Source organism: Lytechinus variegatus, chromosome 1, assembly GCF_018143015.1.
Source record: "Lytechinus variegatus isolate NC3 chromosome 1, Lvar_3.0, whole genome shotgun sequence".
Lineage (NCBI taxonomy): Eukaryota > Metazoa > Echinodermata > Echinoidea > Temnopleuroida > Toxopneustidae > Lytechinus > Lytechinus variegatus.
In genome coordinates, this window is record NC_054740.1 from 35,380,974 (window position 1) to 35,406,370 (window position 25,397).

Genomic DNA, 25,397 nt, shown 5'->3' on the forward strand with positions numbered 1-25,397 from the left:
TTTTCCTATCTCAGGCATCTCCTGTTTGTTATTTATTAGGTCAAAGTTTATGAAGTGGAAAAAAAGGGAAACCTTAATTTTTCAGGGCATTATCTACTATGTTTCAAAATCTTGATATTCAGAGTGTATTTGGTTATATAATTTATGCTTTTCATAATGCATGTGTGCAAGTTGCACTCTTTTTATGAACATCACTCATACACATTAATCCTGAGAGATCGGTCGACGATAGTGTACTCAACACCATGAAATAATCACACCATTTCACTTTCAGACTGATTGCAAATGTCATTCAAACGTGACAGCTTTCCTAGAATCTTCTGTATAATTCTTCTGATTAATCCTCATTCTTCCAATGTGATTCTTGACTTAAATCTTTCTTTTTTCAATTTTCATTTATGGCCAGTGTTATTATGTATTCTTGACCCACAAGCCTCACATGATGAATCTTGGTGGGGGATGTATTATGAAACACAAATAATTTTTCAATACTTTAAACTTGAGGCCTTATAGTAAATGCTAATACATTTAATATATTTCATTAATAAAATAAATGTTGGTGAAAAAAAATTATTTCCCATGTTGTTGGAAAACTTTGCACCTTTGTGCAGTCTAATTACTTGATTGTTTTCTATATATTTTAGTCTGGAATCAGTTTGTAATTTAAGAGGTTATTTTCAAGGACAGTCCACGAGGCAGAGTGTTACGTACGTTTGTCTGCGAATGCATCAAAAATTTTCTGCTTTAATCACCCAATGTTCAATGTAAACTAAAATAAACTAGAAAACACCATTCATTTTTACCACACTGAAGTCGTCCGTTTACCTTTTGGGCATGTTTTGAAACTGAAAGCAAGGTTTAGAATACCTGGTTAAAAGCAGATTTATTTTTTTGATGTAGACAAATCCTCGGCCTTGTGGGAAGACTGTTCCAATTGACTAATACACACTATCTCTCTCGATCTCCTTTTAGTGACACAACGTTTGCTCCTGTGACAATTGCTCTGGTCTTAATATCTCAGAGGCGTAGGGTTAGAGTTAGAAATGTAAATAAGGATTAGGGCTTATTTAGGAGCATTTGTCGCCAGAGCAAATGTCTTGCAACCCTCCTATCTCTCATCAATTTCTTCTCTTATTTTATACTGGTACTATGGGGCACCTAACAAATTTCATCAATTGATTGTGGGGCTGGTTTGTACCAGTTGATTGCACTGATTATTGTGTACGATCAATCATAGAAGGTGATCCCACGATCAATTGTTAGAGTCATGTTACAAAGCCAGGGTGCCCCCATAGAATCAAGTAGATTTGGCCGGAATGAAAGGAATATTGTTCGACCACCAGTTGGTCATTTAAATCTACTTCGAACACCGTTCGAAAATACCCCCCAAATGTTTTGAACATGACCAAAACCTTTGGGACGGCCATAAGAAATGACAAAAATATTTTGAATGCACTCAGAATATTTAGAATACGCCTAGAATGTCCAAGAATGTAGTACGATTTATCAATCTGACTCCATTGTGGTTCATTTTGACCAGTGTATGATGATTCACCTGGTCAATTGACTGAATTTCAAATCCAGTTCGATGAATTCATAAGTTCCTCCTAAAAATTTCTAGATTAAAAAAAAAAAAATTCATTCCAGCTTCTGCTTGATTCCTGCTGATTCTGAATAAGTGTGATGGGGGCTTCATGGGCTTTTGATTCTTTGTTATACTTGACCCTGTTATAAAACTGACAAATGAAATCGATCACTCCTGCCATACCCCACATACATATACTAAATAAATTCAACATTCTATTTGGCTTGCATTTTTTAATTAAAAAAATTGTTGTGAAGATAAAAGCAGCAAAAGATGCATCTATTAAGCAAATTAAAGTGACGCTTTTCACTATGTCAATTAGAGGAGATCCAAGTGAACTCAAAATTAGTTCATAAGTTTGGATTCAAATTCAAAAGTGCTGTGAACAATGATGCAATACATTTACATACAATTTCACATTTCAGATCATGAACTGTTAACAAGAGGAAACATGTACATAATGTAATTTTCATAACAAAAGATTGACTGTAAATAATATTTAAAAAAAGGCTGCATGTATCAACATGAAGAGCCCTTTCTCTTTAGTGGGTGCCAATGGCAAAGGCTTCAAAGTAAACAAATTTCATTTCTTAGAGTAGAGTGGTTACATATATATACAGTATTAACCACTGCTAGCTTGAGGTCTTTCCACGGTTTTAAAACTATGGGTATGATTAAACCATTAAAATGAATACTTAAATTTGCAGTTACAAAAATGTTTTCATTTTGCTTGAAATTGATTTAAAATGCTTGTGAATCCCCTGGGGCCTCATTTCACAAAACTTCTGAAGTCAATTTCATCCTTTGAAATGTGTGTCAAATTAATGAAATTTACTTATATGCATTGTCAAGAAATTAAACTTGTTACTGTTTCAAGTATCTGTAGAAGACCCCTGACTAACTGTAGTCAAGCAGCATCTCATAATCTGAAATATGCTGACATAATTCCAGAATAAATCAGTCCTTTTCTTAAACAAACATAAAAGATTTGTATTAATTTAGTGGCACCCTGAAATTCAAAATGTTTCGAGTCATCACATCTATCCATATTTTTATCATACATAAATTAATACTGAATATATCAAATGATATTTAAACTAAATCTCCCAAATAACATGATGTTGCTAATACTTCATGTAACAATGTTCACATTGTCTAGAAATAATTTTTACCTATCAGAGAATAAAAACTTATAAACAGAAATAATCAAATACTCTGCACTTAAGACAGCACTAAATACACTAAATATAACAATGCATGTCTCGACAAATTGTTTAAAACATAATATTTGACATTTCAAAAGTAAGAAAGTCAATTGCTCATTGCTTGCTCAAAACTATTAAGATGGAAAGTCAATGTCAAGGTTGAATGCAAGAAATAGTAATATATACTGTCACTAATGTTGATAGTTTAAGAATCAGTAAAATTCTGGTTTTTTAAGGGATTTCAAATATAAAATAGGAAACAGAAGATTTGTGATTGCTTATAAACAACAATATAAAGTAGTTCAATTTAAAATTAGACTCTAAAGAAGAAAGTAAGTTGTCAGCATTACCCTATTAAAGTCATTGATCTTTTTCATGGAATATTACCACTGATATTAACTATGCCATTAATATTAATAACAACAAGTGGAATGCCTCTGGCCGTCTCACCTGCATCACGCGGTTCAATATAGCAGCAGTGCTGACTTTGATAACTACTCTAACTCGCACAAGATGTTCAGTGATACATGGTTACTCTTATGTCCACTTTTTATGAACTAGACCAATAAACTTACAGAGATATGATGGTTATTCAACACAAAACCCCAACATGGCCAAAGTTCATTGACCTTACATGACCTTTGACCTTGATCATGTGACCTGAAACTCGCACAGGATGTTCAGTGATACTTGATTACTCTTATGTACAAGTTTCATGAATCAGATCCATATATTTTAAAGTTATGATGGTAATTCAACAGATACACCCAATTCGGCCAAAGTTCATTGACCTTTGACCTTGGTCATGTGACCTGAAATGCGCACAGGATGTTCAGTGATACTTGATTACTCTAATGTCCAAGTTTAACGAACTAGACCAATAAACTTTCAAAGTTATGATGGTAATTCAACAGATACCCCCGATTCGGCCAAAGTTCATTGACCCTAAATGACCTTTGACCTTAATCATGAGACCTGAAACTTGCACAAAATGTTCAGTGATGCTTGATTACTATTATGTCCAAGTTTCATGAATCAGATCCATAAATATTCAAAGTTATGATGGGAATTCAACAGATACCCCCGATTCGGCCAAAGTTCATTGACCCTAAATGACCTTTGACCTTGGTCATGTGACGTGAAACTCATGCAGGATGTTCAGTGATACTTGATTAACCTTATGTCCAAGTTTCATGAACTAGGTCCATATATTTTCTAAGTTATGATGACATTTCAAAAACTTAACCTCAGGTTAAGATTTTGATGTTGATTCCTCCAACATGGTCTAAGTTCATTGACCCTAAATGACCTTTGACCTTGGTCATGTGACATGAAACTCTAATAGGATGTTCAGTAATACTTGATTAACCTTATGGCCAAGTTTCATGAACTAGGTCCATATACTTTCTAAGTTATGATGTCATTTCAAAAACTTAACCTCAGGTTAAGATTTGATGTTGACGCCGCCGCCGTCGGAAAAGCGGCGCCTATAGTCTCACTTTGCTTCGCAGGTGAGACAATAAAACTCCTGATGTGATGGAAATCTTATCAATAGTAACTCAAATGTAACAGATCCTGACCAATACTCCAACATTCATAGACAATTATAATTACCCCCTTTTTTGTTACTTTAGTAGGAAAAACTTTTACAAACCAACAACAACAACAATACAAAATTTTAACAAATTAGCATCGGATGGCATACAAATATCGCCCTCAATGGAGCTTATAATGAATACATCGACTTACATCGAAGATTGAATACGTACCAACACAAACATAACCTCTACATAAAATAGTACATTATCAAAATAATTTGCAAAAATTTAAGCTGTCATTTTCAATCAAATCTTGACTACATCAGATATCCCTCTTTTGCTGCATCCAATTGGCAGGTTTTTCATTTTGACAGCAAGAAATTGTTCACTTTCAAGAATATGAATTATCCCCTTACTGTCCAAGACAAATAAAAATGCTATCATGAGGTAAAACGTTTATTCATTTGTTTAAAGTAACATATTGATATAACTATGGCAAGAAGAAAACCAGCCTCTCAAGAAGAAAATACAAGGAAAAAATAATGAGTTACCAATTAAACTATAAAAGTAAAAAATTAGTAAACACAGCATTTTGATGCCACCAAGGAAACATGTTTGCACTTCTGAGAGAAAAAAAAGATACACATAGATGTCCATGAATCTGTTTAAAAGCAAAATTGTGATAATATACCAACAAAATACCATTATAATTAAGTACTGTCGGGGCATCTTACTTCCAACCTTTTATGTTTGTTACAAAGAAGAATAGACAATTAGTTAATTGCTTGAGATATTGACCAACAAGAATGCACTTAGACTTAGAATATGACAATCTTGATGTGAAATTATAATAACTGACTTGTGATGTTGTTTTGAAAACCACTTCATCCCTCAAGCAGATAAATAGTCTTGTTTGGTAAAAATAAATGTTACAAGGTGTTGTTTTGTACTAAAGTTGCTCACATATCCTCAAACCACTTTCACATCAATAAAAGAAATAAGCTGTCCAATTCAAACAAATGTTGACTATAAAACTGAATTATTTTACATTGCAATATTTCATTTCTTGTAAGATGTTATTCCAAAGATTTCTGGATATCCATACACAGACATTTTGTCATACAGCAATCTTAGTTTTCAGTTGAAATCCATCAAGGTGCTTAAATCCACAACATTATTTTTTATCAATAAAAAAACTGAAGTGTTTAATGAACCACACTTTAGAAAATCTAATAAAGAGAAGAATTGAATACAACTACTACTTACATACCATTTTTACTAAAATGAAATTGAATTTCATTCATCATTCTTTCCATTATCCCATTTTACAGTCTTGCTGGGGGGGGGGAGGACTTAAGTTTTCAAGAGGGAAAATCCAGTGTTGAAATTTAGTGTAAATGCTATATAATTTCAGCATAAATTTCTGATGAAAATCAAAACCTACGGTAACCTTTCCCATCTTAGATATCCCTAGTACACAGTATAAATCAGTCCACTTTTAGCAAATTTGAACATGAATCAAACTTGGAATTAATAAATAATAATATTTATATACATGTACATATACATCACATTTCAAGGTTTTGTACTACAATCAACAAGGTACTGTAGTAAAGAATACACTTCAGGAAATCATGTAACTATCATTCCCCCATTCTTTAAAAAGTCAACAAAAACATGGATACATTTGGCTTTAGGATCTGGGACTGTTTCACAAAGCAATTTGTAAGTTATGCACATTAGCGTATTTTAGCACTTCGCAGACACTTTTTACAACGCACCAATGGACAGATTAGAGGTCATTGTCGAAAGTCGGTGGACCGGATCAACACATCGTCTAGAGATACGGATCGGACGAAAATTGCAAATATGCCGTTTGTCCAGAGTCCAGTACAACACTGCTTTTTTGATTCACCGATTTTCAACAAGGGCTGTTATATTATGAAGGGCTTTTGACAATAGATTATCAGCTTAAAGGGATCGTTTAACTTTGTGAGCAGTTGATTTAAAAAAATTCTCAAACTGAGACGAAACATGTGTATGAGTGCCTGTATTTTTCCTCAAAAACCCTGAAACAGACCACAATATAAGATGAAAAACTCTAATTTAGATACAAAGTAGCACTTTATAGCTTGATTTTGAGAACCGTCTAGTAGATGGGTTCCAGCTTATGACCAGTTTTCTCCAATTCAAAAAGTCTGTTGGCTATGTTGACTGCTTTCTGCTGTGTGTATCTCCTATACACACACTATTATAGGCTGCACTGTACATTCAGTTTATACCGTGTACACACTGTATATAGGTCATGCTGTGTTCTGTTGTACAGAATCGCTCTATACACACAGTCATTGAAACCAACTCCCAATTATTTTCAAACTTTGGTTTACATCTCCAAGGTTTTAAAATTGATCCTGTAGATATAATACTTTGAAACTTTTGGGATGGTATTTTCACACTATAAGCCTACTGTTTAGCCCATTTTCAAGAACCAAAATGAGAATTTTTTTAAATCAGAACAAAGTGAAATGATCACTTTAACAGAAAGTGTCTGCAAAGTGATTGCTAAAATGCCCCATTAGGCACAACGTTAGACATTTTGTGATTGATGAGATCAACCCTATTTTAACAAGGTTGAAAATAATGTCCATCTAATTTACATAAATCCGATTTCAAGGTCTCGATTCATAAAGACTAGTTATAATAACAAATGCATGATTTCTACAACACATTTACTATCAGCCAGTCAGATTGAATGATTTCAGTAGCTTTTAACTGTCATTGCAGTTTTGTTCTTATAACAAGTTTTAAGAAACAGTCCCCAGGTCTAACTGATAGGAATCAAAATGATTAAGAATCTTATTCAGCACCCAACAAAGAGTCACTATTGCTTTGTGTTTGAAGCAATGCATAACTTACAAACAACTTTATGAAACACCAAACGGTTAGTCCATATGATTATTCGTATCCATCACTGAAACACTAAAAGAAAATGAAGTTAATTTCAAATCAATTCTTATTACCAGTAAAACCTACACAAACTTTTCTCTTCTGCATTCAGATACTTTCAATACTACCCTTGACATTTATTCAGCATATTGATAGTGATATTCAGCAATCAGCATAGTGATATTCATGATTTGGTTTCATTTTCCTGTGCAACAATGGACAAATTGAAGAGTGAAGAGGTTTTTTTGTACACCACCACAAAACGTGCAGTACTTAGACAGGCAAACCTAAATGTAATTGACTATAACACAGAAACCATAAAAAGAAGTGTTCTGACATGACATTAGAGATGTTTTTTTACATTAAACTATTCCGCGGTTCATTTCAAAATCAAGTCGCTGTATTTAATTGAAACCATACAATAAATAGATAAGTGAATTATTATAAAAGCTTAAGGAAATTGAAAAATAAAGCAAGCATTCTCGCAACTCATTTATTTTTCTTAAATTTCTTTGAAGAGTTGAGGAACCCTTTGTATTTACATTATTTGCAGAGAACCAAGATAGATGGCTTGAGGCCTACGTATAATAAAGTGTGTAAAAGGAGACATCCTCATCTACAGGAAGTAAACTTCACAAATGAAATCAAACAACCATAAAGTACTCATACATATTATGTCTTTAGACAGGGATTTTCCATTTGATGAAATACCATTTTGTTCAAAGAACTCATGAATCCTGTTTAGCATTGGCAAGGACAAAAATTTAGTTTTACATCTTTGTTATGCATGACCCTGCCCCCCCCAAAAAAAAAAATAATGATGATGTTAATAATAATCAACATGTACCTACCAAAATGCCTCCAAAGAATATGTGAATATGTAACAAATAAATCTTGCCACAATGATCATTCTAATCTTTCTCTCTTTCTCTTAAACGGAAGTAGGTAGTTTTTGTTATACTTCAAATGTTAAGTTGTGACATGAAAGTCGTTTTTCCTATATGCTTTTTACTTGTAATACTCTTCCTTTTTCAAGCTAAAATTCACATTGCCTTTATTTTTTTATGTTTTTAATTATTATGGTATATGAAAAATCAAAACACAAAAGAAAGCAATTAAAAATATCAATGATAAGTACACACATCCATTGGTATAAGAACTTGAAATACATATCATTATGGTTAACAGATTATTTCTGTCATAAAAATGATTATATTCAATGAATCAATTTAGAATTAAGCAAGTTGTTGGTGTGATTATTATATCACATTAAAAATTACTTCAGCCACTAAACAAATTGCAATGACTGAGTAAATCAATCTGAAATGTATATATACAAATAAGTTAGAAAAATGCACAACAAATGCAAAGAGAAAATCAGTCTTAGTCCTTTCAAAATGTACACAAGTTTTATAACATATACAAAATTGCAATTAATAAATAAAAAGGAATAAATGGCTTGTCACCAGGATCCAAGATAAATTCATCAATATTTAAAGGGGAAGTTCACCCTAAAGAAAACTTTGTTGTAAAAATAGCAAAAAAATTGGTAAAAAATATTGGTGAAGGTTTCAGGAAAATCCGTTAAAAAGTAAGAACGTTATTAGAGTTCAAAGTTTTGGATTTGTGACGTCATAGACGAGCAGCTGCCCCATGTGTTATGTAATATAAAATGCATGAATTTCAAATTTTGTATGGTTCCTGATGACTTAATTTTGTCTTCTACTCATGATCGGGTGTGAAATGATTTGTCTATTGATATACAAAAGGTACAGTGAAAACCATTTTCAATTTTCTGAGAAAATGACATTTATTTGATTTTTTACCATTCGCTATGTATGAATGCTGCTCGCATATGACATCACAAATCAAATTATTGAAATTCTAATAACTTTTTAATTATTTGATGAATTTTTCTCAAACCTTTGGCAATATTTTTTATTATTTTTTCTGCTATTTTTACAATAAACTTTTGTCAGGGTGAACTTCCCCTTTAATATTTTTCATTTCTAATTCTAGCATTTCTACATTAAACAAATGTTTAAAAACTCTGTAAAATTTTGGTACTACACTTTAGATGCACACTAGCATTTCACTTTCAAAGTTTCAATGTAAATAGACTACCTTGGGATTCAAATTTATATAGAGCATCATAATCTGGAACCCTGTTTCATAAGAAAATTGTCAACAGCAAGTTACAAGATTCTAAAATGGTGAAATTTGATTGGTCAAGAGCAAGTTAGAAATACTATTATAGCATTCTGTCATTGAAAACAAAAATCATGAAACAGGGCCCCAGATGAAATATAAACATTGATTGGTCAAGAGGAAGTTAGAAATACTATTATAGCATTCTGTTATTGAAAACAAAAATCATGAAACAGGGCTCCAGATGAAATATAAACATTGATTGGTCAAGAGGAAGTTAGAAATACTATTATAGCATTCTGTCATTGAAAATAAAAATCATGAAACAGGGCCCCAGATGAAATATAAACAATGTCATTATAGTTTCATTTGAAACTACAACAAAAAGGATCGCTAACATCATAGGTTGTTTTATCATGGTATTATGGTGACAGGTCATCAAAGGTCAAGGGTGATGGAGATTGACCGTTATAAGCAGATGTCTGTTTGTGTGCATCCTGTCGTGGGCGGAGCCAAGAACACTCTTCCATTCTCACAGACGCAAAGTTCAAATACACCAGACGATGAGGTGGAGGAGCTGGAATCAGCTATGGGAAGGTTCTTCATTTCTAAGCTCTCAGATTGAAGCATTATCTGGAAAAGAGATGTTAAAAACAAATCACATTGGTTAAAATACTTTCTCTTATCATGCTTGTACTTTAATACAGAAGTTTTTAGAAAACCTACATTAACTTAATATCTGGACCATCACAAAGGCTTGCTTGCTCCTGTAGACCCTGTTTGACATTCCGATTGAGCAGAAGAAAAAGCCTTTTGTTCCATTTCGATTCATTCATGCTCTAATGCTATACTGTATTTTCCAAACACACAACAGAGATTTTGCTTCATTGCTTTTCTCATTGAGTTTCCATTTGCTTTTTAATTTTAATCACAATCTAATCTCAAATTCAGTTTGACTTGAATCTATCACAGTTGGTTTTGTAAGATGTGGACTTGGACTTAACCCTTTCCATGCCAACCAAATTTGGAATAGTTGTCCAAAATATTTTTCGAGGTAAATATCAATGATTAACAATCAGTTTTCAGACAAAAAAATTGGAGCATAAACATGTACTCTGCAGAAGAAAAAAATATTAAAGGTTTTAGTACTTTTATTTCTTGCATGCACCAAGCACCTTTAACAGCTGGAGCTAGCCAGGAAATATAAAGTGACCATTATATAGGCAATTAGATAATAGGCACCTTATAAATGCAATATATTATCATCATCATTTTTTTATGTCATAACTCTATTTTTTACATCCATTTTTTTATGAAACATTAAAGGGGAAGTTCACCCTGAAGAAAACTTTGTTGCAAAAATAGCAGAAAAAATAGTAAAAAATATTGGTGAAGGTTTGAGGAAAATCTGTTAAAGAGTAAGAAGGTTATTAGAGTTCAAAGTTTTGGATTTGTGACGTCATAAACGAGCAGCTGCCCCATGTGTTATGTAATATAAAATGCATGAATTTCAAATTTTGTATGGTTCCTGATGACTTAATTAGGTGATCTGTCAATCGACAGATCAACTATTAATTTCGTACAAATTTTCTTTTTTCTTTATTTCTTTATTTATTTTTCCGCCCTTTTCTTGTTAGCACTAAATCTCCAAATCTACATCATCAATTATCTACAAATATCGTCAGATATGGGAACTTATCATGTGATGTGTATAAAACAAGTTTAAGGTCAAAAGGTCATCATGACGTCATCTAGACGCCATTTTGTAAAATCACATTATCAATCATATCTTCATTATCAATTATCAAAAATCAACAATATTTACATCACATGTACTTCAGGTCAAGGGTCAACTGCCCATGTCATCAAAGGTCATGTAAAGGTCACGACATGCGCGTACGAGCGCGTCAAAATTTTAAAATGCTCAAAATCACTTTTTGACCAAAACAGAGTACGAATCAGGTCATTTTAAGCATTTCAAAAATTTGCGCGCGCGCACGGTTACGCGCGCGTTCCCGCGCGTAACGGCACTATAAAACATAGGATCGCCATTTTTTTCATATCAATGCACCGATAATATAATTCTGAACAATTTGATACCTTGATTAACCTTCTACGACAAGCAATAACGGATTAGCTTTCATCAAAATTTACAGCACGCGCACGCACTAACCATAGACAATATATGTGCAAAAACATGCCTATACAAAATTCATTATAGCTCTTAAGGTAGTCCGTTGACCCCCATTTTTTTTTTCATATTCGAATAGAGTATGGATGGGAGATGTGATTTCATGTCACATTTGACCCGAAATTTTATCATGACGTCATCAAAATGGCGTCGGAACTCAAAATTCCCATTTTGCTACTTATGACGTCATTATAATTATGCAAATTTGACTTTAACTCTGTAAATATTGGTCAATTTTCGCTCAGTTTTCAATATGTTGTAGCTGAGGACATACTCCTTCTAATTTGATGCCTTTATTCACTTTTAAAGGAATGGATCATCCTGAAAAATGGCAAGTTATAGAGGCATGTCATTTTCGCTCATTTTGTGTGCAATCTCTATGGGAAATGACTTTTTCTCAAAACTGGATTTTACATTCCTCTATTTCGCGAGCCATATCTCCATTTCTATTGGTTGGTTTTCTCTGAGCTTGAAGTATGTTGTAGCTGAGATTGTAAGCTATCGCAAGTGTGGTCTTCGTTTTCCGATCAGATGCCGGGATCATGCCCGTATTTCACTTGCAAAATTGGATTTGAGATCCTCTTAATTTGCTTGTGTAGAAAGTCTATGGGATACAGTGCAGCTCAATTGGTAAGGCACCAGACTTGCATCCTTAAGGTCGAGGGTTCGAACCCAAAAGTGGACATAAATTTTTTAAATTTTTTTTTCTTTTCAACGTTTGGCAAATGTTCCTTAATCACCATTACAAGGTATATTAGTTCAAATATCGCACAATAAAGTAGGTTAAAATCGTTTTTAATAGGCCTATAACATGTACAATGTGTATCGCCTACACCTACATGTACATGTATTTCACATATTCTCATTTCCCTCTTTTCAAGAGTATTCAACATGTTCTTTTTGTAATAAAAGTTTAGTTTTCAATATGAGCATCGTATTGATCTCAACAAACATGGTGATTGTATTCGTGATCATGAAAATCAGAGACAGATTACCTAATTCGTCCTCCTGACGAATTAAGATTCTAGTTTTGTTTTCTATTCATGATCGGGTGTGAAATGATTTGTCTATTGATTTACAAAAGGTACAGTGAAAACCATTTTCAATTTTTTGAGGAAATGACATTTCATTGATTTTTTTTTACCATTCGCTATGTAGGAATGCTGCTCGCACATGACGTCACAAATCAAATAATTGAAATTCTAATAACATTTTAATTACATGATGAATTTTTCTCAAACCTTCGGCAATATTTTTTATTATTTTTCTGCTATTTTTACAATAGACTTTTTGTCAGGGTGAACTTCCCCTTTAAGTGTTGACCTTGTCTGATATTTTTCTCTATTTATTGAATCCAAGTATTTGGTGGGGCAGACTTGGCCTTTAACCGTTATTTGCTACTATCCCCTGGTAATGTCAGTGCTTACCCTTCCATTTGTAGCTCTAAGTTTTAAATCTGCTAGGCATGATGCTGATAGGTCTCCAGACACTCCACGTAGAAACATCCGATCCCCAGCTTGCATGTGAATACTACTTGTTAATGCTTCTACACTGAAAGGTCAAAACAAACCAAGGTCAATGTCAAGTTTGTGCGACAATGGAAACATTATGAGCATACAATTTCAAGAAAATGCATGTTAAAATGAATATTGATAGATTTATACATTGACAGGTTTATACACTGATAGGTTTATATATTGTTTTATGGACCCTTGCTGATAGGGTTTTGCATCCCACAAGTGGTAAATAAATAAATAAAAAATGTTCCATCCCACAAGTGGTGAGTAATGAATAACGAATCCTCGAAAAAAAAGGAAACAAAATAAACATCTTACATAATTCATTCAATCCTCTAAACTGCATCAATTAATGCCAAAGATGGAGATGTACACTCTTATAATGAGCACATAGTAATACATCTCTACATGAAAATGGCTTGATGATTAACATTTTAAATCTATGAAGTGGAATTGAATTCATGCTCTATTAAAACATCACAAAATAAATTTTGAAATCATTATGAAAACATTTCATTTGGCACCTATTAATCAAGCATAACTTTACAAAACATCCCTGGGCCAACAAACAATAAAGGTGCACCTTCAAATATTTAATGACCCCCCCCCATAGAGATGGTGTGGATAGCGTAAGCACTCAATGTCCAAAACTGAAGATTAAATGAAAGAATTAATACCTAGTTCCCACTTTCATAATTTGCGCCACGATTCGAACAGCGTACTTAATCATGGAGTATCAGATCATATCGGATCAGTTGTGGCAATCGTATTGATTGTAAAAATTTTTTGAATGGTTTAAAAATTTTCGCTATCAGTTACAAAAGGCCAATCATGGCTTTCATAAAGGATAGCACAACAGTAGGAACGAGGAATAAAGTTAGGAAAGAATTTCAAAACAATACCTCCTTCACAACGAAAGGAGATGGTACACCTATAAAACACATAAATCACTCCAATCACCAGGGAAATGATATTGTGAATACATTCAAATTATTCCCATCTTTCCATGATGTAACAAATGTACATAACGCAATCTATGGCAGAAATGATGGGGGTGGGGGCAAGAATGACACTCTACTTGACAATCTTGCTTGCTTTTCGTAACTTACTCTAAGCTTTTTCCTGATGGTGCTATAACTCTTGATGTTTCTACAGACCTTCAAATACTGTTCCCTCGGGACCTGTACACAATAAAATATTTTGCTTTTTGAGAAGGAATAGAGACTTAAAATGACACTTCACTTACTTTAGTAAAATTATACGACTGGTATTTCGAAAAACATAATCTAAAGCATACATTTCAAATAATTCAAAACTTGATAAGTCTTAATTCATGTTTCATTGATAATATGACATAAAATCCAAGATACTTTATGATGGCCTTCATTAAAATGGTTTTAAAAACATGTAAAATTTAAAATAAGTATAAAGGGTTTAAAAAATTTAATCCTCTTAATAAATTATAAAAAAAAGATATTCATATATTGGAGATTGGAATAAGTCGCAGCTGAATATTAGATTTCCATGGAGATACAACAGTCCTTAGCCACCCCCCCCCCCCCCCAGACTCTGTTCGCAGTAACCTCACTGACTCTCTTAAAACCTGCAAACTTTGATCTTTTATATTCACATTTTAAAATAAAGTTGATAAAAATTGGCAAATAGCAGTGGACTGTGATCCATATTGTAATTTGAGGATACTTGTGCCTGAACAATCCTCAGCCTCCAAATAAAAATAGTTTTTAGGAGTTCTTTCATATTACACCTAAAAAAAAGACCAACTGACCCTATATATGTCGTTACATCAAACTAACTTACCTGTGAACGTTAATTTATCTGTTCCAATTTTAACTTCTTCTGCATCTGCATAGAATATCATGTTATCTTGAGTGTCGTATATAACAAATCTCTCACTATGAGATGTTAATGTTCTATCACCTGTGAAATGACAGTCACAATATTCATATAAATTACAGTAACAATATTGTAACAAACTGAAGGAATTATCAATAATTATGCAGAAAATTTCTCACAACTTACATCAGTTTGATGAAAATCATAATCATTCAGGCACAAATTTCACGAGCAATGAATGGATATGTATACGTTTTTTTCTTCTAAGAGTCATGAAAATAATACATGTGTATATCCAGCGTTCTCGCCAGAAAAAAATTCACCCATGTCAGGGACTTGTGCTGCCACTCCTGAGGGTGGGTGCGGGAGGGGGGGTTCACCCCTCCCTCGCGGAGCGCGGAAGCGACGGCCTTTTCATCAAATAGAGACGCTAAGGAAGCCCCATTGTGGCGTATTTTTAAGCCCACACAAATGCACATAAATGCACAGATACTTGCCGTTCAGTCCAAAGAAAGAGAAGTGCAGCTTTCCAGCTTATGAATTGTAAATATTTTCGAGAAAAAAAAAGAGTCGGGCCCTGGTCGGACCAGACATGAGAAGTCAAAGGGCTTTGTCGTGTTTCTAGATTTAGGCTGGATCTGCAAAACATGTCCGCCGCTCCGTCGATCGACTATATAGCGCGCGCGTATCGTGCATGCACCTAGTTAGCGATCTGTGCATACATGTACAGTACAGTATACAAAATGCGCATCCAACGAGCGTCGGCGCTAGCTAGGGCCCTGCACTGATTTTCATTTGCAAGTGGTCTTAAGTTGGTGGGACTTCGGCGCAACCCGATAAATGAAGTTGATATCACTAAGGAGTTCATGGAGTGTATTATTTTTTTTTGAATATTTCCATTTAATTTTTCCACGCATGTCGCTGAAATTTTACGCATGGTTCCACTTGGTCTCCATTTCCGCACGCATGGTGTTTGAACCATGCGTATTATACACTGGCGAGTTCGCTGTGTATATCCCAAACCATTTTATGACAGCAAAATAACACTGTTGTTAATAAATACATATCGGATCAGATACATGATTCAGAGTTATAAGTTCTCAAGAACTGGATCATTGAATTGAAAAAATTATATCACAAAAATTTAATTATGGTCCTTGAACTAATTTGAACAAACAACGGGCATGACTATGAATAAAAACACTATATTTAAAATCAGGTTATCTTGTCAACCAAAGTCTTTACAATAAGTTTGCAGTATTCAGACTGGTATTTGTATTCATATTATAGTTTAACCCTAAATAGACTGGGCTATTTCGATGCCTGAGAAGACTGGGGGGGCCTGAATCAGCCCCCCTCCCTCATGATCTCAGCCGTTGATCACGCGATCGCGACGAAATTTGGCATGCACATTACCCATGGCATTATCTACAAGACTATAATATCAAATTCTGCGAAAAATCTCATCGCTCATTAATTATGCTAATTTATGCGTAAAATCATAAGTTTGCTCTAATTAAAATAAAATAATGCCCCTAAAATGCTAATTTTTGTTTGACATACCTCTAGATAGGCATCTGATCAAATTTATTTTTCAAAAAATTCAAAAAAACATTTATTTTCTTATGTATCCTATTGTTTTCTAAATTTCTTATGTATTTCTTTGTTTTTCGACTTTGTTTTTCACGATCAATAGAAATTGTTGGGGACTTTATTTTGACCATAAACAAGATAAAATTAATTTATTTTAAGCAGTGAAAGGAAAAATAATGATACATTTATGAATTTTGGCTTAAAACACTATTTGCATTGGATTTGTACACAAATTCACATTTTTGAGTAATTTTGGGTCTGCATGCACTTACGAAATGTTGCGTAATTTCGGAACCGCGTACCCGGGGGTCACAATTTTGGTCTCAAAAGTTGCGCGAGACTTGAAAGTAAAAAGTCAGCGAGTGACGTGGTCAACAAAATTCGAGCGGCGTATTTATCCCGAAAAATGTCGAGGGGGGCTGAATCAGCCCCTCCCCAGTCTTTTTAGGGTTAATGCTACAACTACATCCCAAAATAGACCCCAAACATATGAATGGCATATCATTCAAAGTAACAGCTTTGATCAGTCTGGAGCTAGTTTTGTTTGTAAGACAGTACCATTAAACGAAGCTGATATGATTGTAAAAACTCATAGTACTCACCTACTACAAATCTACCAGTTACATTTGTAAGTCCATTCCGAGCATTGATACTAACATTGTGCCCTGACTGGAAGACCAATGGTTTAGTCTGGAAATGTGAGGAGAAAAATTATAAATTGAGAAAGGAGAAAGGTGACAAGAGAAAAGTATTAAACAAAATAGGGTTGGAGAGGGGGAAGACAGAAAGAAAAAAATAATTTGGAAAATAGAATAGTAGATTGTAGACAAAGATAATAACAAGGATGGAAGATTAAATGGCAATAAGTTAATTGTAATGACCTAGCAAATCAAATGAATATATCCCAGTTATTGACAGTAAATTAAGTATTATACTCATAAATGTAATTTGTATTTAAAAACAATTTTCCTTTAAAAAATAAAATATCTACATGATAAAAGCATTAGGGAAAATGAAGTACAGATTAACATGTCCATTACTGCTCATCAATATTTCATATTTTACAGATTATAGAAAGTGACAAATATTGTCCTATTTACAATACATTTTGTACATCTTCCAAGATTGGAATGAATTTTTGAATAAAATAAAGAAAAGATTTCAAAGATGAGAAACTTACCTTAAAAGATGTAATTTGTGAAGTATAAAAAGCCTTCAGGAATTCTACAGTACCTTCAAGACGGATACCATCCTTAGCTATCTTGAATTTACCCATGCCATTCTGTTCAAAACGAGAAGATATATCTTACAAATACATCACATATTCAATTCAAATCCATTGATTGCCTTTTATATGATTTGCTATCATGCAACTTATTCATGAAACTGATATCCTTGTATTGAATGAAAAAAAATGCTTAAGTATACATTTTCAAATATTTTTAAAATAATCATTACATCCTTCAGGCATCACATACATTCCTGTACGTTACAGATTTAATCTGTGATATGGAACAATTATTCTGTTTTTATCTATGGAAGAAAATGAAGGAAGTTTTTCAAATCCTTTGAGCAGTCAGGTATCATTAAAGCCAAAAGGAAATGAGTGAAAGCAATCTATTTTTTCAATCCCCATAGGCAAATTAAAAGAGAAATGTAAATGAAAAGGGAAGGGGATGAGAGAGAGAGTAAGAGAGATAGGCAAATAGATTTATAATCTAAAACTTTATTTTTTTGCATGATTGGATATAGTTGATGGTAGAAGAAAAAAAGAGAATAAGTGTGAAATGATGATGATGATAATGGTGATGATGATGTGATGATGGTGATGATGATGAAGATGATGATGATGTGATGATGATGATGATGGTGATGGTGATGTGATGATGGTGATGTGATGATGGTGATGATGATGATTATGTTGATGATGATGACGAAGATGATGATGATGATGATGGTGATGATGGTGATGATCGTGGTGATGATGATGATGACAATGATAATGATGATGATAAAGATGATTATAATAATGAAGATGATGATGATAAAGATGATCGATGATAAAGATGAATAAAGACATATTAAAATGATGCTGAAAAATATGATGTAGTAGAAGAACAACGAAAGCAACAAAAATTAGAAGATGACAACTATTATGATGATACTGGGAAATGTGGGTCTCATGACGGAAATGGGTGAGGGAGAGAAAGCAAGAGAGAGAGAAAAAAAAACAAATCAAAGAACAATAATGGACAGAGGAAGAGTAGAAAGAAGAGAGGGTGAGAGAAAATAAGAGAGTGGGAGAGAGAGAAAATAAGAGAGTGGGAGAGATAAAAAGAGCGAGAGAGAAAGATGCATACATGGAAAAAGAGGGAAAGAGGGAGAAGCATTAAGAAAAACAGGAAGAAGAGTTGGAGTATCTAGGAGAAAGAAAACAAAGAGCAGAGAGAGAGGAGACGGCAAGGAATATTAACTAGAAACACAGTAGGAAGGAGATGGCCTCAACAGGAAATGTGTTCTCTCTCTCATCATACAAACTAAACTCCTGAAGCTGATAAATCGCCCCTGGTTCCCTCTCTTAGATTCAATTTCATGGGATCTGTCATAGCTACTCTTGTACTCATCACTTATCCAGACAAAATCTATGACTGCCCTGCTAATTTTACACTCAATATGCGCATGATTTGGAATTGCTGATCAGCCAGATAATCCACAAAAATATTCATAAATTGGTAATCTCCTGGCTTTCCGTCCTTTTCCTATGTTGTAAGTTAACTCCATATGCAGAGAAAGATTTAAAAACTGGAGGGGGGGGGGAGTAACCCATTTTTAAAAAAGTATTCTATCTGGTTTAAAATGTTGATAAGACTGAAAATTATTTTAAGTATATCCATTTTTCTTTGCTTCTTCTGAAAGGGTGAAATGTAATGGAAAATTCTAGGTGGAATTATGAACTAAAATAATTAACAGAGAATATCATAAAGCCACCAATGAAGCCTGACATATATAATATTCAGTGTTAAAATTATGTTTGAAGTTGTGAATCATCAGCCAGCATGATTTTTTTTAATGCAGATGAACAACTTTCATGTAAGTGCTTTTAATATTCCTTGGTACATCATTGTTTTTGATGTTGTATTTTTTTTTGCTTCTAAAGTAATTTCATCAACTTATCCTTTCCAAAGTTTAAGATATTTTTTGAACAACAATTGGCACTTTACTTTACTCTCCATGGCTGAAAATAGTGGAATTTGATAAGAAGGATGTCTTTCATTAGAATGGAACTGTGATTATCTACATCCCACTGATGTAAATGTAAACAATTAGTTATTTGGATTATTTCTAATTCTTTTATAGGTTAGCAATTTTTTTCCCACTGGTAGCTGAAGGTAATACATACTAGTTCTGTAACCTATAGAACACAATTTTAATTCAGTGTAATTCACATTTTCTAGACCATGGCCAGAGTTAGCTTGTACTAATTTTCTGGCTTTCTGACAGTATGAAAACTTTGAAAAACTTGGGGGAAACAAACCTCTTCTCTTTACTTCTTCAATTAATTTTTTTTTCTAGGAAAGTACATGACTGCTTTATAAATTTGCAATACTTGAGTCATATATGCATCATATAAATTCCTGAATTGACAACTTAAAATCTATGTATACTGCAATAGGTTAAATTTCCAATAATCAGTATAGTGTTCAAAGAAGGATATTTGCAAATTTGGCAACTAACAAAAGTTATGTTTTAATAATCATTAGTAATAGAAAATAAAACTTGACTAAATTCAAATGAGAAATCCATGTCTATGTCATGGCTTAAAGCCATAATCAGTACTGGTGGGTGTTTCATAAAGCTGTTCGTAAATCAAGAGCGACTGGTGATCATTTCTTGTGGTAAATAGTATATACCAAAATGTTCATTGGTGGTGCATGGTTTAGCACGTAAGAAAGGATCACCAGTCTTTCTTAAAGTCGTTCTTAAAGGTCAAGTCCACCTCAGAAAAATGTTGATTAGAATCAATAGAGAAAAATCAGACAAGCACAATGCTGAAGATTTCATCAAAATCGGATGTAAAATAAGAAAGTTATGACATTTCAAAGTTTTGCTTATTTTTAACAAAATAGTTATATGAACGAGCCAGTTACATCCAAATGAGAGAGGCGATGATGTCACTCACTCACTATTTCTTTTGTTTTTTATTGTTTGAATTATACCAATATTTCAATTTTTATGAATTTGATGATTAGGACCTCGTAGCCTGCAGCACAAAATGTTAAAATAATGGAATTCCACGTGTTCAGGGAGGAATGGAACTTCACTTCACATGACAATGACAAGAAAATAAAAATATTTCATATTTCGAACAATAAAAAACAAAAGAAATAGTGAGTGAGTGAGTGACATCATCGACTCTCTCATTTGGATGTAACTGGCTCCTTCATATAACTGTTTTGTGAAATGAAGCGAAACTTTAAAATGTCATAACTTTCTTATTTTACATCCGATTTTGATGAAATTTTCAGTGCTATGCTTGTTGAATTTTTCCCTTTTTATTCAAATCAAGTTTTTGTTGGGGTGGACTTGTCCTTTAAATTACGAAAAGCTTTATAAAAAGCCCCCCCCCCCTGGTTAATGAATCCCCAAATTTGCAACTTACAAGTGAAAAGTCTAGAACCCTTAGTATCCAGACGGTCAGGGCAAGATTAACAGTGATGACAGCCATGAGTATCAAGACAAGTAGATAGAGACATCGCTTCCTCCAGCCGTAGATGCCAACCTTGTATACAATCTCTGGTTCTCTGTGCCCATGGCCATGGTGGTGGTGTGAGTGACGTAACGAACCCTGTGAGTAGCTTGGGTAGCTTCCCCCATCGCCCCGATTCATGGTTGCTTGCTGGCACCCAGACTGGACAGACTAGATGGCCACTATCTGCAGAGGGAAGAGAAAATGAGGATAGTATGGTCAGACGTGGACATCAAAGCCATCTCCATGACGGTTGTACCATGTTAATCATGCTGACTGTAAGGAACCACAGTAGTTTGGATAGCTTCCCTTGCTATCTTGATTCATGGTCGGCCCCTGGCACAAAAAGTCTAATCAAAACTCAACAGAAAAGATGGCTGGTATCACCAGAAGGATTTGAAAATTGGGTACAGTTGACACTCTTCATCAAGGGGACATCACGGTGATGCTGATGATGTACAGAACCGTATGGCTGGATTAGCTATTCAAGTCAACCTCAATGATATTTGCCAGATGGTACCGAGACTAGATGGTCAGTGTCTGCAGAGGGACAGGAAATTGCAAGTAAGGTGATGAGACAATATAACGTAAATGTAAACCTCGAAGGAAAACGAAACCCAAAATCTAATACAACATAATATCATTGAAAAATACAGAATAATGAAAAAGAATCCACTCAGACCCCAATATGAATTTCCAGTTTATCAATGATTGTATTAGATTTTGGGTTTTGTTTCCCATTAAATTGCAACCTTCCAACCAGTTGTCTTATGTCTAAGCAGTAGGATGTAAACATTGAATACATTTCGCTTTACAGTTTTGAATTGCAAACTAGATGAAATATTTCCCAGGGAGTCTAGGAAGGTGCACACAATTTTGTCAGTTGGTCAGCCCAAATCAAATAGTTGACCATTGTGTTTAATATCATATTACAGAGACATCACTGATGTTTATAAAGGAATTCAGCAAGATCAAAATCTGACAGGAATCTAACAAAGAAATCTAAACTGTACACCTGTACAAGAGAGCAGAATGCTGTCAAGTTTATAAAATTAACTATTTTGTGGTAAAATTTGACAAAAGAATGACTGATCAAATTATGACCAGTTAAAATTTGGTAGTCATGGTGATGGTGGTACTTACATGTAGCTGTGGTATCAGTGATAATGGTCTGAAAGTGATTGTGGTTATGGTGATGTGGCCAGTTAGCTTCATCATGGCATGAAGAAGAGATACATGAAGGTACTTGGAATTGTGAAAAACTTGAAATTAACCAAAGTCCCAAGTACTACCAGTTCAAGTACATCATACATACATATAACTTTCACATTATGAAGAAAATATTGATAATAATTGAATATCATGTTATGTTTGATTTAAAGTTAGATTAAATGCAGAGTTTGCAGACCTATATGTGACAAGCCCATGGTATAATGAAAAAGCCTCTAAGTCTTGAAGCAAAGAATAATGTAACTTGACAGGACCAGAGGTTGTATTGATGTACACATGGGAAAGGTGTATCTAGGGGAAAAACAGCTCCTGTTACAAGTGCTAGAATTTTTACATGATCCCTCCCAAAATCTGAAATTGGAGGTAAAACCAGAGATCATACCTCTTAGTTCAATCATCAGTCAATGTGGGTTAGCATCGGAAATGGAATAGCATTTCCAGCTTTTTTTGACACTGGTAGCTTCTGTGATTTTTTTTTTGTTGCTCTTTTCAACAAACCCTCATTTAGTCTTCTATTTTGGCATTATAATGGTCTTAATTTATAAACTGGCCCCTTGTGTTGTTCTTTTCTTTACAGTTTGTTCATTTCACATTGTACACTCTTTACGCTCATGTTTGTTAAATGTTTGTATTTTTGTTGTAGGGCCTCCAAGGACAACAGTATATCAATTACTGATGGAGCCACCCTACTAAAAAAAGACTTATAAATAAATAAATAAATAAACCCCTGAAAGTGATGACAAGGGCACCATCTTACAAAGAGTTACGATTGATCCGATCAATCACAAAGTTCTAGGGACGGCCAGCAACATCAACATTTATTATTCATGTTTGTTCAAAATATTTTCTAACTATGATATTCATGCATTCATTGTTTTCTTGAAAATTCACTGTGCTACTCTTTGTTTACAAAGGACATTGTGCAAATTTTCTGTAGAAGAAATTATGACACTGATGGATTTCCATAGAGTTACAATTGATTGGATCGATCGTACATGTATCTCTTTGTTAGATGGGGCCCAGGTGTCCCCATATCTGTCACTGATGAAAACATTGCATTACCAATTTTTCATCATGAAAAAATTGTGAAGCATGATTATAAGCAAGTTATTACATTTTGTTATTATTCACAATTAAACCAATATGTTTTTCAATAGGAAATTTAGTCATCAGAAATCATACCAGAATACATATAAGTTTGATCATGCATGTACAGATCCACTCAAAGGAGCTGCAGTGAATATGATACACATGTATATCCTGCAGCAACAGACATAATACCCCTTTCATAAACCTATATTATCTTCATAATTTGGTTGTAAAATCAGAGGGGACCAGGGTTATCCGCATTATTTCGATGCTGCAATTATCCGCATAATAGCGGCATCGGGACCAGATTTTGACTTTATGAACGCATTTCCAAAGTAATGCGGATAATTGCCATGGTGCGGTCACAAGGTCACCCTTTTCCAACACAACCCCATCAAATGGGGTGTGTGCAGTTGCCATGACAATTATCCGCCTTTTTCAGGTCAAGCGCTCGTAAAAAATAGTGCGGTTTATTTTCGAAGTTTGTGAATGCAATTTTTATTGCATTATTATCCGCATTACTCTTAGGCGGATAATTGGAGGATGGGTTTATGAAAGGGGTTTGAGATCATCAGGGTCCTGTAACACAAAGGTTAACGATTAATCGTATGCTTGATTTTCACGATTGATTGTACATTGTAGTCAATGCAATCAATGGTAGAAAAATGTTCTACGATCATTGCTAAGCTTTGCGTTACGGGCCCCAGGGCTCTCTTTGTTATACAGTCTCTCATCAACACCTCGGATAAACACGGAGCTGCTTTATAGATAATGTATGGAGAGCTACATTGGAGTGTAACATTTGTTGGTTGGTTACCTCAGAAGGCCGTGGGGGGGGGGTGGGCAAGTAAATAAAGGCATGTACATATACATGTATGTATGCAGTGTTCAATACTGTTGTTGTTTGAGTCATCAAAGCTTTCATTTATTACGGTACCAAAGTAGTTCCTTCACTCATTAAAATTTCTCTTTTTTTTAAATCAGATTTTTATTGTAATTCTTGACTACATTTGTTTCTTTAAAGTTTGCTCATCATGATGACTGATCAATATCACAAGTGTTTATTTTGTAATTGATAATTCTGTACCCTTCATTCAGGTAGAAGGTATCAAGGAACAAGACATGATTTTCCTTCATAACATGCTCTTATATTTAAAAAATATATTTAAATCACTCAATTAATCATGAATGAACAATTCTTCTTCGCCTCTGGGTACATGAAAAGCCTATAAACACATCCTAACATACTCATCCCATCTCCCACATTTACCAGGCATAGCCATAACATATCACTTAACTAATGCCCAACCTCATACATTGATAACCTGCATGAGTCAGACAAATTGAGATTAAAATTAGTCTGTTAATTACTCTTATGCAGCTGCGGCGAATCATCAATGGACGTCGGCATGGAACATGACCTTCAGAAAATCCACTCATAATTGTTGAATTGATAACCAGGTGTTCAATTTGTAAGAGACAGACAGAAAATGAGGGAATGGTGAAGGAAATACCCTTTCTACTGATCATGTATGGGATAGGTGGGCATGAATGATAGCATGGCAAAATGAGAAATTGTCCTGATATTTTGAACTTCAAGCACTTTTCTAAGATCTTTGATTGTGTTTTGACATTTGTTTTGTTTACTGGGGGGGTGTTTCACAAAGATTTAAGTGTGACTTAGAGTTGCACTTAAATGCCGACACGTATATGATATGCAATGCGGATTCTTATTGATTAATGTGCAGTATTGC

General features: G+C 34.0%; 1 protein-coding gene across 1 annotated transcript in view; it reads right to left on the minus strand.

Moving 5' to 3' along the window:
• Positions 1–9,855: 9,855 nt before the first annotated feature.
• Positions 9,856–25,397, minus strand: part of LOC121412705 (zeta-sarcoglycan-like) — a 53,291-nt gene continuing 37,749 nt past the window's right edge. The window contains 8 exon segments of the mRNA XM_041605484.1: positions 9,856–10,055; positions 13,041–13,164; positions 14,240–14,285; positions 14,288–14,311; positions 14,949–15,068; positions 17,180–17,267; positions 17,758–17,859; positions 21,238–21,510. Coding sequence (XP_041461418.1) covers positions 9,891–10,055; positions 13,041–13,164; positions 14,240–14,285; positions 14,288–14,311; positions 14,949–15,068; positions 17,180–17,267; positions 17,758–17,859; positions 21,238–21,465 — 897 coding nt within the window. The 5' untranslated portion in view covers positions 21,466–21,510 and the 3' untranslated portion in view covers positions 9,856–9,890.